This window comes from Condylura cristata, unplaced genomic scaffold (assembly GCF_000260355.1).
Source record: "Condylura cristata isolate star-nosed mole 26May11 unplaced genomic scaffold, ConCri1.0 scaffold00009, whole genome shotgun sequence".
NCBI lineage: Eukaryota > Metazoa > Chordata > Mammalia > Eulipotyphla > Talpidae > Condylura > Condylura cristata.
Window position 1 is genome coordinate 30,079,231 of NW_004567110.1, and position 14,603 is coordinate 30,093,833.

The 14,603-nt window shown below is 36.3% G+C and overlaps 1 protein-coding gene across 1 annotated transcript in view; it reads right to left on the bottom strand.

The window, feature by feature from the left end:
* Positions 1-3,232: 3,232 nt before the first annotated feature.
* NDUFAF6 (NADH dehydrogenase (ubiquinone) complex I, assembly factor 6) overlaps positions 3,233-14,603 on the bottom strand; it is a 22,692-nt gene continuing 11,321 nt past the window's right edge. Inside the window, exons 4-9 of the mRNA XM_004680014.2 lie at positions 13,135-13,191; positions 10,739-10,841; positions 9,622-9,755; positions 8,941-9,042; positions 8,100-8,156; positions 3,233-4,031 (exon numbers count right to left, since the gene is read on the bottom strand). Coding sequence (XP_004680071.1) covers positions 3,903-4,031; positions 8,100-8,156; positions 8,941-9,042; positions 9,622-9,755; positions 10,739-10,841; positions 13,135-13,191 — 582 coding nt within the window. The 3' untranslated portion in view covers positions 3,233-3,902. The remainder of the gene's footprint in view (positions 4,032-8,099; positions 8,157-8,940; positions 9,043-9,621; positions 9,756-10,738; positions 10,842-13,134; positions 13,192-14,603) is intronic.

A 14,603-nucleotide genomic window follows, 5' to 3' on the forward strand; every position in this document is an offset into this window, starting at 1 on the left:
AGCTAGACTTTATGAAGCCAGCCTCAAGTTGGCCATCATTTGTGGTAAACCATTCGCCACCAATTCTCCTGAGCTGTTTGTCACAAACTGGGTGCTTTTAGAGTTGGCAAGTAACATGAGTCTATGAATAGGCTAGGTGTGTAACACATAGCTCAGGCTGTGGCTGTGGCCACATGGAGAGTACACATCCTGTCTGAAGGCATTCAAGTTCATTCTTTTCTAAACATCAAGCCTGCAAAATAAAACATGCCTGAAGGCCTAATGTGATTCAAGCTGCCAGTTTGTGACTTCTGTCCAATAATATTTACTGTTTACTACATGCAGGTTCTAAGCACATGACATGTCTTACTTAACTCATTTACTTTCCACAACCCTCAAGGTTATGATGATTTTGCCCATTGTACTAATGAACCAACTCAGTGTTAGCAGAATCTGCTGAGGTCAGATCTGGGATTTGAAACTTTATAGCATTATACTGTATCTAAATTTAAAAAATTTTTATCACACAAGGGTATGTTGCATATTTAGTAATTTATTTGTGCTTGTTGTTGAATTAACAGGTATATACAATCTGATGGAAAAATACATATTCATCTTTTCATTGTTCTATAACGAACTGATCACATTCCCTTTCTACTGCTGTCTTACTCATTTGAAGAGTCGTAAGTTTTAATAAGTAGCATTGCTATAGATCCAAGAAATGTATGTTCATATAGGAAGAAGCAGGTAGAGTGAAGTATAGACATTTTTTAAAAGGATTTATTTATTTATACATACAAGAACTGGAGTCTAAGCCAGAGGTGGGGTAGGTGAAGGTATTCACTAGAGACAGTGTGGGGAGCAGAACAGGCAGATTTACTGAAATACAGAGAGGAGTAGCAGGCATGCGCGCGAGAGGTCTGCTGCGCCATGTGGGTCAGCTCCCCAGCTGAGGGTCAAACTCAGTGGTACAGTGGCTGCGGATAGCTTCATACTGCTGAGATTTAACTCCTTGAGCCACCAGGGAGGACCAATAGAAGTTATTTAATGTAGTCTATTAGCTTCCCAAATCCTCTTCTCTCCTCCTCAACCACTTCCAGTAACATTCCCAGTTCTGGGTGGTTTCTTTATGGGTACAAATTAGTAGTTTGTACGAAATGAAAAATAAACAATTTCCAATTACCATCTGCATGTTTATAACTCTGGATCTTTCTGGAAAGGCAATCAATTAGGCCAGTGTCTTCAGAATAGTCCTATTTATATGAACTAAAAGAAACTGAAGGCACCTGGAGATTAGCTAAAACTGGCAAAATACAAACTTTCAAGTCTTTGATCTCAATTTAAGAAGTTTCACTAGACCAGGGGATGTGGTCACTTTTTATGCATAAATTTTCCTAAGCTCTCTGGACACTGCATTCTGTTCTTTTTCCTTAAGTTAGTGAAAGCCAAAAAATTAAGTCTTGACATAGACCATCCATTCTCCCTCCAGCCTTTATTCACATTGTTCCCTCAGCCAGGATTTGCTCCCCAAACCCTGGCTCCTACCCAAACTTCCTGACAATTCTTGCATGCCACATCCTCTGGAAAACCTTCTTGTATTTCCACAGTGGTGATTATGCCCCAATGAATATATCCAGTGACCAGCACTTAATATCTATTTCAATTACCTACTTATTTCACACTCACCTAATTTGTAGTGGGCATTTTTATAGTAACTATAAACTAATTTGTACCTGAAATATATGCAGTAACACTTACTGATAAAAAAAAAAAAAAAGTTGTGCCCTTGAGCTTTTTAAACTTGGCAGTTTTACAATCTCAAGAATGGTAAAAACAAAACATGAGTTGTGGGCTTTGGCGTTAAAATAAGGACATGGCATCCTTCTAATTTTAATAGCTGTATGACATTGAAGTTAACATCTCTGAAGCAGTTTTATCATTTGGAAAATAAAGACCCACTTCTTCTATGATGATTAATGTATAAGAGGACAGAGTGCTTCAACTGTCTAAGTCTGTGCTCAGACTCATACAAGTGTTAGATACTGTTCTATTTCTCATACGTAATCAAAAGGAAATTTAACCAATGAGAAAGAATACTGCTGTTGATTGGGAACTATTCAACACATATATTATAAAAATACTCAACTTTACCTATACTGAGATTACTCAGTAATTTATTACTTTTTTTCTCTGTTGCTCTCATCTAAAGAATCAAAATATATTTTAAATGGTTTAAAAATATACTTCTCTCCTTTAAAACATTCTTATCATAAAAGTGTTCTTTCCTAAGAACACTGACCTCATCTAAGGGCATACCATTTATGCCAAGAAATTAATAGTACAGTATATGTCACCGAGTAAGGGCCTATTTTAATCTCTAGAAGACCAGAAACTTAAGTTCATCCAAATCTCTAAGCGTCGTATTTGAAATGGCATAGAAAGTATTTTGAAATTATTTACTTTGTAGTAAATTGGCTGCTGAGCCAATAAAGAATAAGTCATTCAGTGGAGTGTTTAAACCCTTCTGCTGAAGACTCTTAAGGCAGGAACCAAGATGCTCAGCAGCTGATTGGTGCCAAATTTAACCTGGGAAGAACCACAGACAAAGCTTACTAACAAAGGCTGTCTCTAAAGATCCCTTCAACCCTAGACTTATTTAGAATCCCAGGAGGAAATATGTCCCCAGGAGGAAATATGTCCTATTTCCTCATATCTACCTTTTCTACATATGCTAAAAGACTCTTAAATAAGTCCCATAATTAAGAGGGTATGCTTTCAGCATCAGTGTTCAACTAAGCTTATGCTAATGTATAACTACATTGCATATTCACACAACTATACATTTATTAACTGCTATGTACTGTAAATCAGAAGCCATTTTAGGTGCTGAGGGATCTCAAGATGGATTAACCAATGTTTGGCCTCAGTTTTGAGTTTTATTTGCAAAAATGTTATATTTTAAGTCATCACTATCTCAAATGAGGTTTTGTAGCTGAAACCAAAAGGTGATAAAACCAGAATAAGTAGGCAGGAGACAAGGTCATTGAAAAAGTGGGAAAACTGGTTTAATCCTGGTCTTGGAAGTCAGAGGCTCATTCATAGTTTTCAGTTTTATTTTTTGCAATTAGCATATCTTCTGTAATGAAAACTTTTTTTAAAGATTTATTTATGCATATGAGAACAGGGATACAGGCCAGAGGTGCAGGGGGTGAGAGGATTCACCAGAGACAGAGTGGAGAGTGGAATAGGCCAATTGATGAGAGAAGCAGAGGGCAGGACAGCCATCTGGGTCAGCTCCAGGACTGGGGATTGAACTTGTGCTGAGATGGATGTCAGCGGCTATCTTCATGGCACTGTGCTTTATTTAACCCACTGCGCCACCAGGCAGAGCCTTTTTTTTTTTTATCTCATAGGGTTTTAAGGAAAACCATATGAAAACACCGATGAAAGTATATGTTTACTGCTAGACAGCTCAACTAACAGACCAATTCTGAAAAAAAGGTAGTAACAGCTTAATGAACATTCAATACAATTTTGTTCATAGTCACAATACTGCTAATGACAGACAGTGAAGTGGGTTTAAAGAAGAGAATTGAGTTTTTAAAAAAGTTTTCAGCTCAGCCAAATTAGGGTTCCAGTTCTTGTCAGTCAGCTGTCTTTCTGCCTTCACAGGGAGAGCACAGCAGATACTGACTGGGCTAGTGAGACAATGGTAGTTCTTGTGGCACAACCTGGGACAGCTTCCCCATCTGCAACTTCTCATCATTTCTGCAAGCTACTCACACTCACACCCATCCAATGAACCCCTTTTTTCCTACAGTAAACTGAGACCATTCCTGTTGTTTGTAAGTAAGAACCTTAACTAGTATACTTTAATAAAACTAACACATAAAAGTAAATTAGTATCAGTACCATCAAATAATTTAATATCTTTTTCTCCAGGACTGGATATACAAAGATAATGGAAGCAGTGTGTTCTTCTGTTGTAAGGATGGGTGGAAAACATCAAAATCTACTTGTTGAATTTTCTTTAGATAGTCCTCCAGAGCAACCTAGAAAGAGAAAATAGTGATCACTGGACTATGAAATAATTAAGTCTTTAAAAAGAAAACTGTAAGCATTAAGATGATTTCAGCATCCCTGAGATGGTTTCCGATATACTAAGAATTTAAATGAGAAATTTAAAAGGGGAAGAAAAAATAAAGATGTCTTCTAAGAAGTTTCTATTATCCCAGCAAACAATAACACAGAACTATTACTAGAAATATCAAGCTTCTGATTATAATTTGTAGTGTTCTGGTTAAAATGTAAAAGACTGGAGAAATTATAATTTGCCAGGTCTTATTTGAGTTTCTGTGGACAACAAAAGGATATTTCAATCAAGGAAAATGAGCCCGTCACCTCCTCCCACCAAGCACTGTGCCACAAGAGGGAGCTCAAGTTATTTGTTTAAAAACATTATTTGTGAAAAAGCTCAATGGGGTTCCATATTCTCGCAAAATGGTCATTTGCAACCAGGGAGAACAACAGGTTTCCATAATATCATCCCGTGATTCTCCTAACACACACAACTTGACAAAGTTTCATTGGGAAGGGGGACAGCGTGGAAAACACTGGCAATGGACCACACTTTTTATTCTGGGGGTTTCAGTAACTGTTAATTTATAACATATTTAAATAACTTCTTTAATAAACAGAAACCACTTCGGTTTGCACTACACGGTTCTGAGGCCCCACTTCCTTCCCAGTCTACCTTCACAGTTCTCCTAGAGTCCCACAGCACAATGTGTGAGCCAACAGAGATTATACTCATAGAGTCTTCAGAATACTGATGACCAAAAAATAAAAACCCAAAGGAGATTGTATTTGCTTCCAGAGTTTTATCTTTTCACTTATAAATGTAGTATACATACAAACAAATTCAATATCTACTTTTTAAAACCTACATACACAACAGGAAATATGTCCATGAATATGCTTATCTGCCTTATGTTGTATCGGCAAAAACTGGAAACAGTCTAGTTCATTGTCAGGAAAAAAATAATAAATTTGAACAAAGAAAGTTTGTTCAACAAATGGTGCTGGGAAAACTGGACTGCTACATGCAAAAAAAATGAAGCTAGATTACTACTTCACACCATGCACAAAAACCAACTTGAAGTGGATTAAAGAACTAGACATAAGACCCGAAACCATAAAATTTCTAGAAGAAAAGGTGGGCGAAACACTACACGACATACACCTCCGTAACATCTTTAAAGATATATCACCCAAAGCAAGGATAGTGAAGGAAGGATAAACAGTCAAGTGAAAGAGCTTCCGTAAGCAAAAGAGACATTACCAAACAGGGACACACCAGCAGTTGGGAGAAAATTTTTGCACACAATCCTAATAATAAGGACTCACAAAGATATACAAAGAGCTGTTGAAACTCAACAAAAATAAAGTGAACAACCCGGTCAAAAGATGGGCAGAAGAGCTAGAAAGACACTTCTCCAAAGTGGAAATATAGACGGCCAACAGGCATATGAAAAAATGTTCAACATCACTTGTAATAAGGGAAGTGCAAATTAAAACCACAATGAGATACCATCTTACATCTGTGAGAATGGCACATATTAAAACAACTAGCAGCAATAAATGTTGGTGAGGATGTGGAGATTACTACTTCACACCAATCCACTCCTACACTGCTGGTGAACGCAAACTGGTACAACCACAATCGAAAGCTGTGTGGAGGCTTCTCAGACTGCTGAAAATGGAGTTTCTACATGACCCAGCAACCCCATTCCTAGGTATCTATCCAAAGGACACAAAAACATTGACTCAAAGGGCACCTAAACCCCCATGTTTATTGCTACTCTATTTACAATAGTGAAGACGTGGAATCAACCCAAATGCCCCAAGATAGATGACTGGATTAAAAAGATCTGTACATATGGAATATTACTCGGCAATCCAAAAGATAAACTCATGCCTCTTGCAGCAACATGGATGAACCTGGATTGGATCATGCTTAGTGAAATAAGCCAGAAAGAAAAAGAAAAATACCAGATGGTTTCACTCATAGAGGAGTGTAAGGGATCAGGGGAGGAAAAGAAAAAGCTATTATAATGCAGTAAAAATGAAAAAACAACAACTATAAACCAGAGACACTTTACGGGGCTAGAGAGGGGAATGGGATCAAAACTGGCATGGGAGAGTACATGAGACTATGGTGATGTCACATGGGTGAACTGGTAGGGGGAAGTCCACAGGGATTACAACCAAGATGAAAATATGCATAAAATGAAGAATGATGTAAAAAAATTTTTAAAAATTTTAAATAATAAAGAGACCAAACCAAACAGACAAAATAATAAATTTTTCACAGTTAAATACTGTGCTGCAGTAAAATGAAAATACACTATATAGCTAGATGAATGTAAGATAAAGCTTATAAAGAGACATAGAGAGAAGAGTGTTTAAGAGAGCGAGCAAGCGATCTGGGCCCTGCCTTGTGGCTAAATGGGTTAAAGCACAGCACTATCAAGCTATCCGCAGCCACTGTAGCATGAGTTTGATCACAGGCCAGGGAGGTGACCCACATGGTTTGGCAGACCTCTCCCGACCTGCCCACTGCTCCCCTCAACAGTATATTTCAGTACATCTGCGTGTTCTGTGCCCCACTCTGTCTCAGGTGAATCTTCTCACTCCCTGCACTCTGGACTGTACCCCAATTCTGTATGCATAAATAAATCTTTAACAAGAAGAGAGATCCTAGAAGATAAACAGAAAATGATCTATTTTTATAAAGCTCAAAACCAAAACTAAGCAAATTGCTTTTCAAAAAGTACCAAAGCCACCAGGATCCAACATCATACTTGTTTTGGAGGGTCTAACCCTATTGTGTGTCCCCCTATGCATCCCCTTCTGCCCCCTCCCAGACCCCTAAGTGATTCTAATGGAAAGAGTTGAGAACAATCTTTTGAAGTGAACAAAACAAAATCCTTAACCTTCATGGAAATTACTTAAATAAGAAATCATTCATCACCAATAACCATTAAAACCATATACCAAATAAATAGCCATTAAAAATGATATGAAACAATGCACTGACTTAGAAAGAGATATTAGATATCCCCTATATATAAAAAAATAGATATTTAATTATATATAAAGTGCACACAAACAGACACTTTCTGGAAAGTATGAAATTATGAAAATATTTTAATTTCTTCTTTTCCAAAAATATTAATTTACAATAAGCAAAGCCAGTAAAGAAACAAAATTATTTTGAACACTCAGGCCAGAGACCTAGGATAGATGATACAAAAGCAGAAATAAATCTCTAAATTTATTTTAGAGATAATGGTAGAAGATAGTTTTGGTATTATAGAACATGTGTGAGTTTTCAATTTTAATTTTCCGAGATCATAAATCTTCGAACATTAGTGTCTAATCTATAAAACGAAGTAATTCTCAACTAGATGAGCAGGAATAATGTATGCAAAGATGCAGATCAGGGCTTAGCTATAATATGTGCTAAGTAATTTGTAGTTATTCTCATTTTTAAAACACATTTTGCAACAATGGCTCCTGAACCAGGGGAACTTTTTAAGATCACAGATTCTTCTAGAAATTGTCCCCCACCTTCCAGGTGCTGCAAATTTTATATGTAAGAAGATTCCAGGAACCTGTATTTTGAAAGTTTTCCAGGCTTTTCAGATGCAGCCAGCCCAGAAGTGATTTGTGAACAACTGTTGAGGAACCAGTGGTACAACAATCATTACAGAGGAAAAATAACTAATATTTATATAGCTATAAGCTCTTTCAAGTAGCTTCTTTTATGATTCCCATTTTACTTGTACATGACCCGAGGAATACAGTGGTGCTATGTGCAGTAAGAGGCAGAGCAGACAGAAATTCCTGCAGTCCGACTGCAGTCAACATGAAGGACAACTCCACTTGCCACCCTGGGGAAATAGAAGGGTGACCATCATCAACAACCAAATATAATTGACAAGGTCCACTGTATGAAAGGAGAAGAAAAAAAAAGAACTGCACTGGGAGCTTAATAACATAGAGATCACACACATCTGCTTTATTAATTATACTGCCTTGTGTGTTAATCGACTCACCGTCTGAAGAAAAGCAGGAAATGCTTTCACAGGAACACTTTTGTAGAAGGATCTAGCCTAAAAGGGAAGACAAAAAGAAGTTGGTGAAGTTGGTTTGAAATATGAATATTTCTTTCTTTCTTTCTTTTATTTTTTTTGCTGGTATCATCTTGAAATATGAATATTTCTGAAAATAAATTCTCCCTCTGAAAGCGAATACAAAACAACTTCAGCAACTTAATATGAAAGGGCCTCTCTCCAAAAAAAAAAAAAAATAGTTTTCATCTCCTGGTGATTAATTTCTTAAGTTTGCAGGCCTCAGTAAAATATGCTATGTTAAGAATTCCATTCTTTTGTATAGGTTGGCTTTGGTAGTTGTCAGCTGCCCCATAACTCTTACCCTTTAGCTCCATGGTAAGGGGTAAAAGAAGAAATACTTATATTAACAAACAACAGTATCTTACTTCTTGGTCCTTCTTGGCTGGATATAAGATCCAAACCTACCTACCTACCTACCTACCTACCTACCTACCTACCTACCTACCTACCTACCTAGCAGGGTAGAAAGACACACTATCCCATAAAAGGCAGGGAAATAATGAGTAGGTGGAGCAGAGAGAGCCTAACTGAGAAAGCTGAGGTGCAACTTACTCAGTAAAGGGTGTGTTCAACTGCTGAAAGGGAAAAAGGGTAATTTTTAAAATGTAGAGTAAGTTTATAATAGTCCCGGAGAGAGACCTATTGCAAATTCAATGACATATGGAATAAAGACCACTAAGAGAGGTCTTTATTGACCACACCTGAAGAATAGCCGCATCTACAAATGAGTTTCATAGATGATTTAACATATGGGGTGACTTACATGGTTTAGATGCAAGTGTGCCTGACTGGCAATGTCATATACCACATCTCTCACATTCTTATCTTGGTTCTTCCTTAGAAAATCCTCTTGTGAAACACCATGCTGTGTGGGAAAATAAACATTACATTAGGGAACTAAAAGCATATAAAACTAACAGGTGGAAAAACAGTGTACACAGTATAATGTCTATTTTGTTTTTAAAAATATATATGCGTGTATGTGTATGCCTATAAGAATATGCAACAAGGCAGGAATTAACAGCAGTAGAACAAAAATACAGAAGAAAAATAATATGTAAGAATTTTAAAAGAACAGACAAAACAGGTCTCATTACTGAGAAAACTAAAGTTCTCATAAACAATTTTTTATGGATTAACTCCTCTTAATGTAATGAAAAAGCTAAAGTGAACACTGAAAATAATTACTGTAATTGCGTGGTCAGGAATATGGCATCAACATGGAGTTATACCCAGTGAGATTCTCTGAACCCTCTTATTCATAGCTCCACCAGACACCTGAAATGCTAGCTGAAAATATTCTGACCTTATAACTCTGAAATAAAAAAGTAATAAGCATTTGTTTCAAAAAGTTACTTGAAGAGACTAAACAAAGAATCAAGAGATAACTTCCCTCCCCATATTTCTGGAGTACATTTTCACAGGGTACAAATAACAGCTGTACCAGCATACAAATGTCCATGGGAAGAAACACTCTTCTTCTGCTACTATGATAGGGGGTTGCTCTCAAGCAAGTGACAATGCCTTGTGCTTTTCCAATGTGACTTGCAGCATGATCTGCATGAAGATCCCTTATACCTGCGATTTTAGAAATTAAACAATGCATAACAAATCAGTAGAAAGAGCGTGAGAAATCACCCACATGCATAAATGCCAGTGTTTATCCTCTGTTTTTTATCTGAAAATCAGGATTTATGAAAGCACAGATGGTCAAAGACAAGCTGACCATTTACCACTAACAGGTTTCTGAACTTCAACTTTTAAATAAAAGTTTTTCCCAGACTCCAGCATACCAAGAACACATTTGGAATTTTAATCAGCTAATGTGGAAAAACATTACAAGTCTTCCATTTCTTCTCTTTGGTGCAATTTCCATATGACCTCATTTTAAGTATATGCTTAACAAGCATTCTGCTCTTTGCTCCCTTCTTTCTTTGTGTTGGCAAACATGTCACTAAGTGTGCAGGCAGAACAAGCCTGGGAAATTCAATAGGGACTTGTGCTATTCTTTTAGGGTGACATAAAGATCTATTACCTTCTTCAAATGGCTGGTATTGTCCTGGTCCCAAATAATTCCCTCATTACAATCTTATTATAGTAAGACCTCACCAACTCAGAACAAAGTAAGAGAAGAAAAAGTATCATCCAAATTAGTTTGTTGTTGTTTTTCTGAAGGAAAAAATTCTCCTAAAAACTTTTAGAGATACACTTTTATTTCTCTTACCTTTTTTTAACATGGAAAAGTCAGGCCACAGATCTTCCAAAATGCAAGAGATACGATTTTAGTAAAGTAAAATCTCTAGGTCATCTATAATTAATTACAACATTCCCATGAGGTAGCTAAAGACTTTTATGAAAGCCTCAATATTTCAATTAGTCTGCACTCCAAAGAAAGGTATACATAATCCCCTTCTTGCTTTAAAAAATAAAGAAGAAAACTGTTCTTTTACAGATGGTATAAAGAAAAACCTCAGTGTAGAACTGGTCAGACTGTCAGTTTATGAAAGTGTTAAGTCTAAAAGGTATCATCTTTGAAAGAGTGAAATTAAACAAAAACTTACCCAATGTTTCTAGTGTTAAATAAAGAAGAGAGCTCTGTGTGTTTTCAGCATAATTTTCTAGTTCCTGAATATTACGATATGCTTTGTCATCCAAATTTTTTTCCTGCAGTTAAACAAAATTCCAATAAACTTTGTTAAATTGTCAACATTTTATAGAGAAGGCACTGTTCTTTTTTACATAAAGAGGTGAATAATAAAGAATAAAAATATAGTAAATATAGTTTAGTACAGGATAAAGTAAGGTTAAATTAAAATTAAGATTCTAAAGATTAATACTTACAAATAATCCCTTAAAATAAAACCACAGGAATAATTTCAATGCACAAATTACCATGGATATGGGGTCAAGTTAATTTTCTTTCAATCCACGGTATCATGAGAAACTGACTATACTGAAATCTTAATCACTTTAGACATTATCTTATTAATCCTAACAATGAATTAATACTTTTTTCATTCTGTGGTTGAAAAAATAGTCACAATACATCATGTAGGTCACACAGGGGACAGGATTCAAACCCATACCTTTTGATGAAGCCTATATGATCTTAATAGGAATGAAGTGCCTAGAAACAAGAAAGAATAACCTGCCTTCTCTATGTACCCACTAAAAAAAAAAAAAAACCATGCTCAACTAATTAACAGGGTGATTACCCAAACACAGCATACCTGAGAAACAGAAAAATGTAAATCTTAAAGCAAAAACACCTAGCCACTGTAAAAATACCACTGTCAAGGAAGAATTATCCTCTACCTTTTATTCCTATTTTTATTATTTCAACAATATTTTAACATAATAGTTTATTTTTACATCATTTTGTGCCTTTTCCATCTCACCTGCAATCCCTGTGGACTTGCCATCACCAACTCACCCATGTGCCATCACCATTGTCCCATGCACTCCCTCCTCCCCACCTGGCCATTTTTGCTCCCATTCCCCACTCCACCCCATTAAATGTCTCTGGTACAGAGTTGTACATTATTGTTTTCCCCCCTTGCTGGCCCTTTATGCTCCTGCTCTGAGTGAAACAATTCGATATTTTTCTTTTTCTTCCTGGTTTATTTCACTAAGCATGATCCCTTCTAGCTCCATCCATGTTGCTGCAAAAGGCATATTCTTATTCCTATTTTTAATCAGGAGAAACTGTCACCAGCAATCATCCCAGGGAAAATATGTGCAGGACAATTAATTCATTTCCATATGAATTTAGGAGCAGCCCACTACTTTCTGCAAAAAAGGCAGAAGTTTTATAAGAACTGCATTGTATCTACAGGACAATACAGGGAGATTAATCTCAGCCCTTTACTTTTAAAAATACCTCTTTTGGCTTGTATTAATAATACTCAAGTATGTGGCTATTGATAGCATATATTCAAATAAAATTACAATTTCACAACAACAGTACGTGATAAATATCAGGTCAATGAGGACTCTAAGCCAACAACAGATCAGAAAAATTATACAAGCCAGCCAGGTCATAGAGCAATTTACAAGTCTGACTGGAACTAGAACATAGTTCTAAGAACTCAGTACAGAATTCTAGTCACTGGAACCATTAGACCTCTTTTTCCCCTCTATCTGAAAGACACCAAGTATTAGGTGTACATAGAGTTACGTTACATAACTCCTGTTACTTATATTTCGATGAAATTAAAGGATCATTTGTAATTTTTAAGGTATGATTATTGCATTGTATTCTTACATTTTAAAAACTTACCATCTCTATATTTAAGACCAAATGATACCAAGTCTGAAGATTGTTTTTATTTTTTTAAAAGATTTATTTATGATTACAAGAACTGGAGTACAGCCTAGAGGTGTGGGGGTAAGAGATACGGAGGACAGAGTGGGGAGCAGAACAGGCATGTGGGTCAACTCTCTGGTGGAGGATCGAACTTGTGCAACAGTGGCTTGGAGTGCTACATAGTGCTGTGCTTTAACCCACTGCACCACCAGGGAGGGCCCTGAAGATTGTTTTTAAATAATTCAATGGGAGTTAGTGTGGGGAGTTACTAGAATGTAGATGAAATAAGACTGAACATGTGCTCATAACTATTAAATCTGGATGACACATACATGAAAGTATATTACACTATTCTCTCTACTTTTGTGTAAGTTTGAAAATTTCCATTTGAAATGACACCAAAATAGTAGAGTGTGGGTGTGCATATGCATGTCTCTGCCTGGCTGCCTGTCTTTGCCTGTCTGTCTCAAAGTGTGGGGGCAGGAAATTGGAATGGGTGGCATGTAGTAATGAAGAATGTTTAAAATGGCACAGTTCTCTCAAAGTTCCTTCCTCAAAAATATTAATACATGTATCAGAACATTCCCTGTCCAAAGAATTAAAGATTGAAAAAGAAGGCAAATCTTAAAGAGTTTAGCAATTTCAACTTACCCTTTCATCAATGATTTTCACAAGCCATCTTTTAGTCAGATTATGTCTTTTGACAGCCTAAAAAGTAAGTGTTTTAAGTTTTAGAAAGTACTAGAAATGACTTTTATGGACCTGAATAAACAAGCCAAATACAAAACTAGGTAAGGGAACATATGTATTAAACAATTCATCACCAGGGTACAGCTGTGTTCAAGAAATATCAGGGAAATAGAAAATATCCCCAGGAAACATTTCCAAACAAAGGTAATACATCCAAAACTTTTCTACTAACCTTTCTTTGTTCTTATACTACGTGTAATTTAACTGCTCCACTTTCAAGAGAAAAACAATTAAGTACTGAGCTTCTCTGTTATGTAATGCACCTTGACTTCTATATTTACTTATTACATACAAACTTCTTCCCTAATGATAAAAATTCTATTTAGTGAAAATACCCAGTTCTCAAAAAAAGAAGAGTAAAACTCAAATATTTTCTGTAGGTAAGTGTTATGTTAGCAAATAAGGGTAGCCCAATAGGAAAGAACACCTAATACTCAGTCCTTGGTGTCTAGAACATCCCCTAAAGGAACGGATGAGTCTAGAGCTGGGGTAAGAGATTGAAGATGAACTTGGGAAATTTATTGTGACAGAGAGGAAGAGATCTTGCATATAGCAGAATGCCACGTGCCAATTGGTAAAATTTGGGCAGAGTGCTGGAGTTCAGAAACCATCATCTTGAAATCTTAATAGTAAAGACTGAATCAATTGTACAATGAATGTTATGTTTAGCAGGAAACTGATAAGCAGCAGGATATTTGCGTAGTCAAAGTGGATTGGTTGCAACAGGAATTATAATGATACAATAGAAAAGCCAGGCAATGTTTTGATGTAAACATTATGAAAAAACAGGCAAACCCCAAATGAGAAATGTCCTACACACACACACACAAATAAATAAAATAAATTAAAAAAGGAATGCTACACTAAAACATCTCAGCACCACAGAAAACATAAAGAAGCTACAGATATGTTCCAGATTAAAGTAGGCTACAGATACATAACAACTAAATACCTGACCTTAGACCAGACCCTACACTAGAGAAGAGGAATAATATAGTAAACATTATTGGGTGAACTGCACAAAATTGGAATATAAATGAAAAATTACATAGAAGTATTATATTGTTAACTTGCTAAATTCACTAAATGCCTTGTTTATATAAGAGAATATCCCAATTCTTAGGAAATACTGAAGCATTTAGGGAATAAAGGTCATAATACGTGTATATGTGTGTGTGTGTATGTGTGGTTTATATCAAATTCAGGGGGAAAAACTGAGCATGAAAATATATATACATGGGTTAAAGCACAGCACTAAGAAGCTTAAGCCACTTCCACATGAGTTCGATCCCCACCTGCCCTGGAGGTGACCACATGGCGTGGCAGACCTCTCCTGGCCCGCCCGCTGCTCCCCTCAAAAGTGTGCTTCA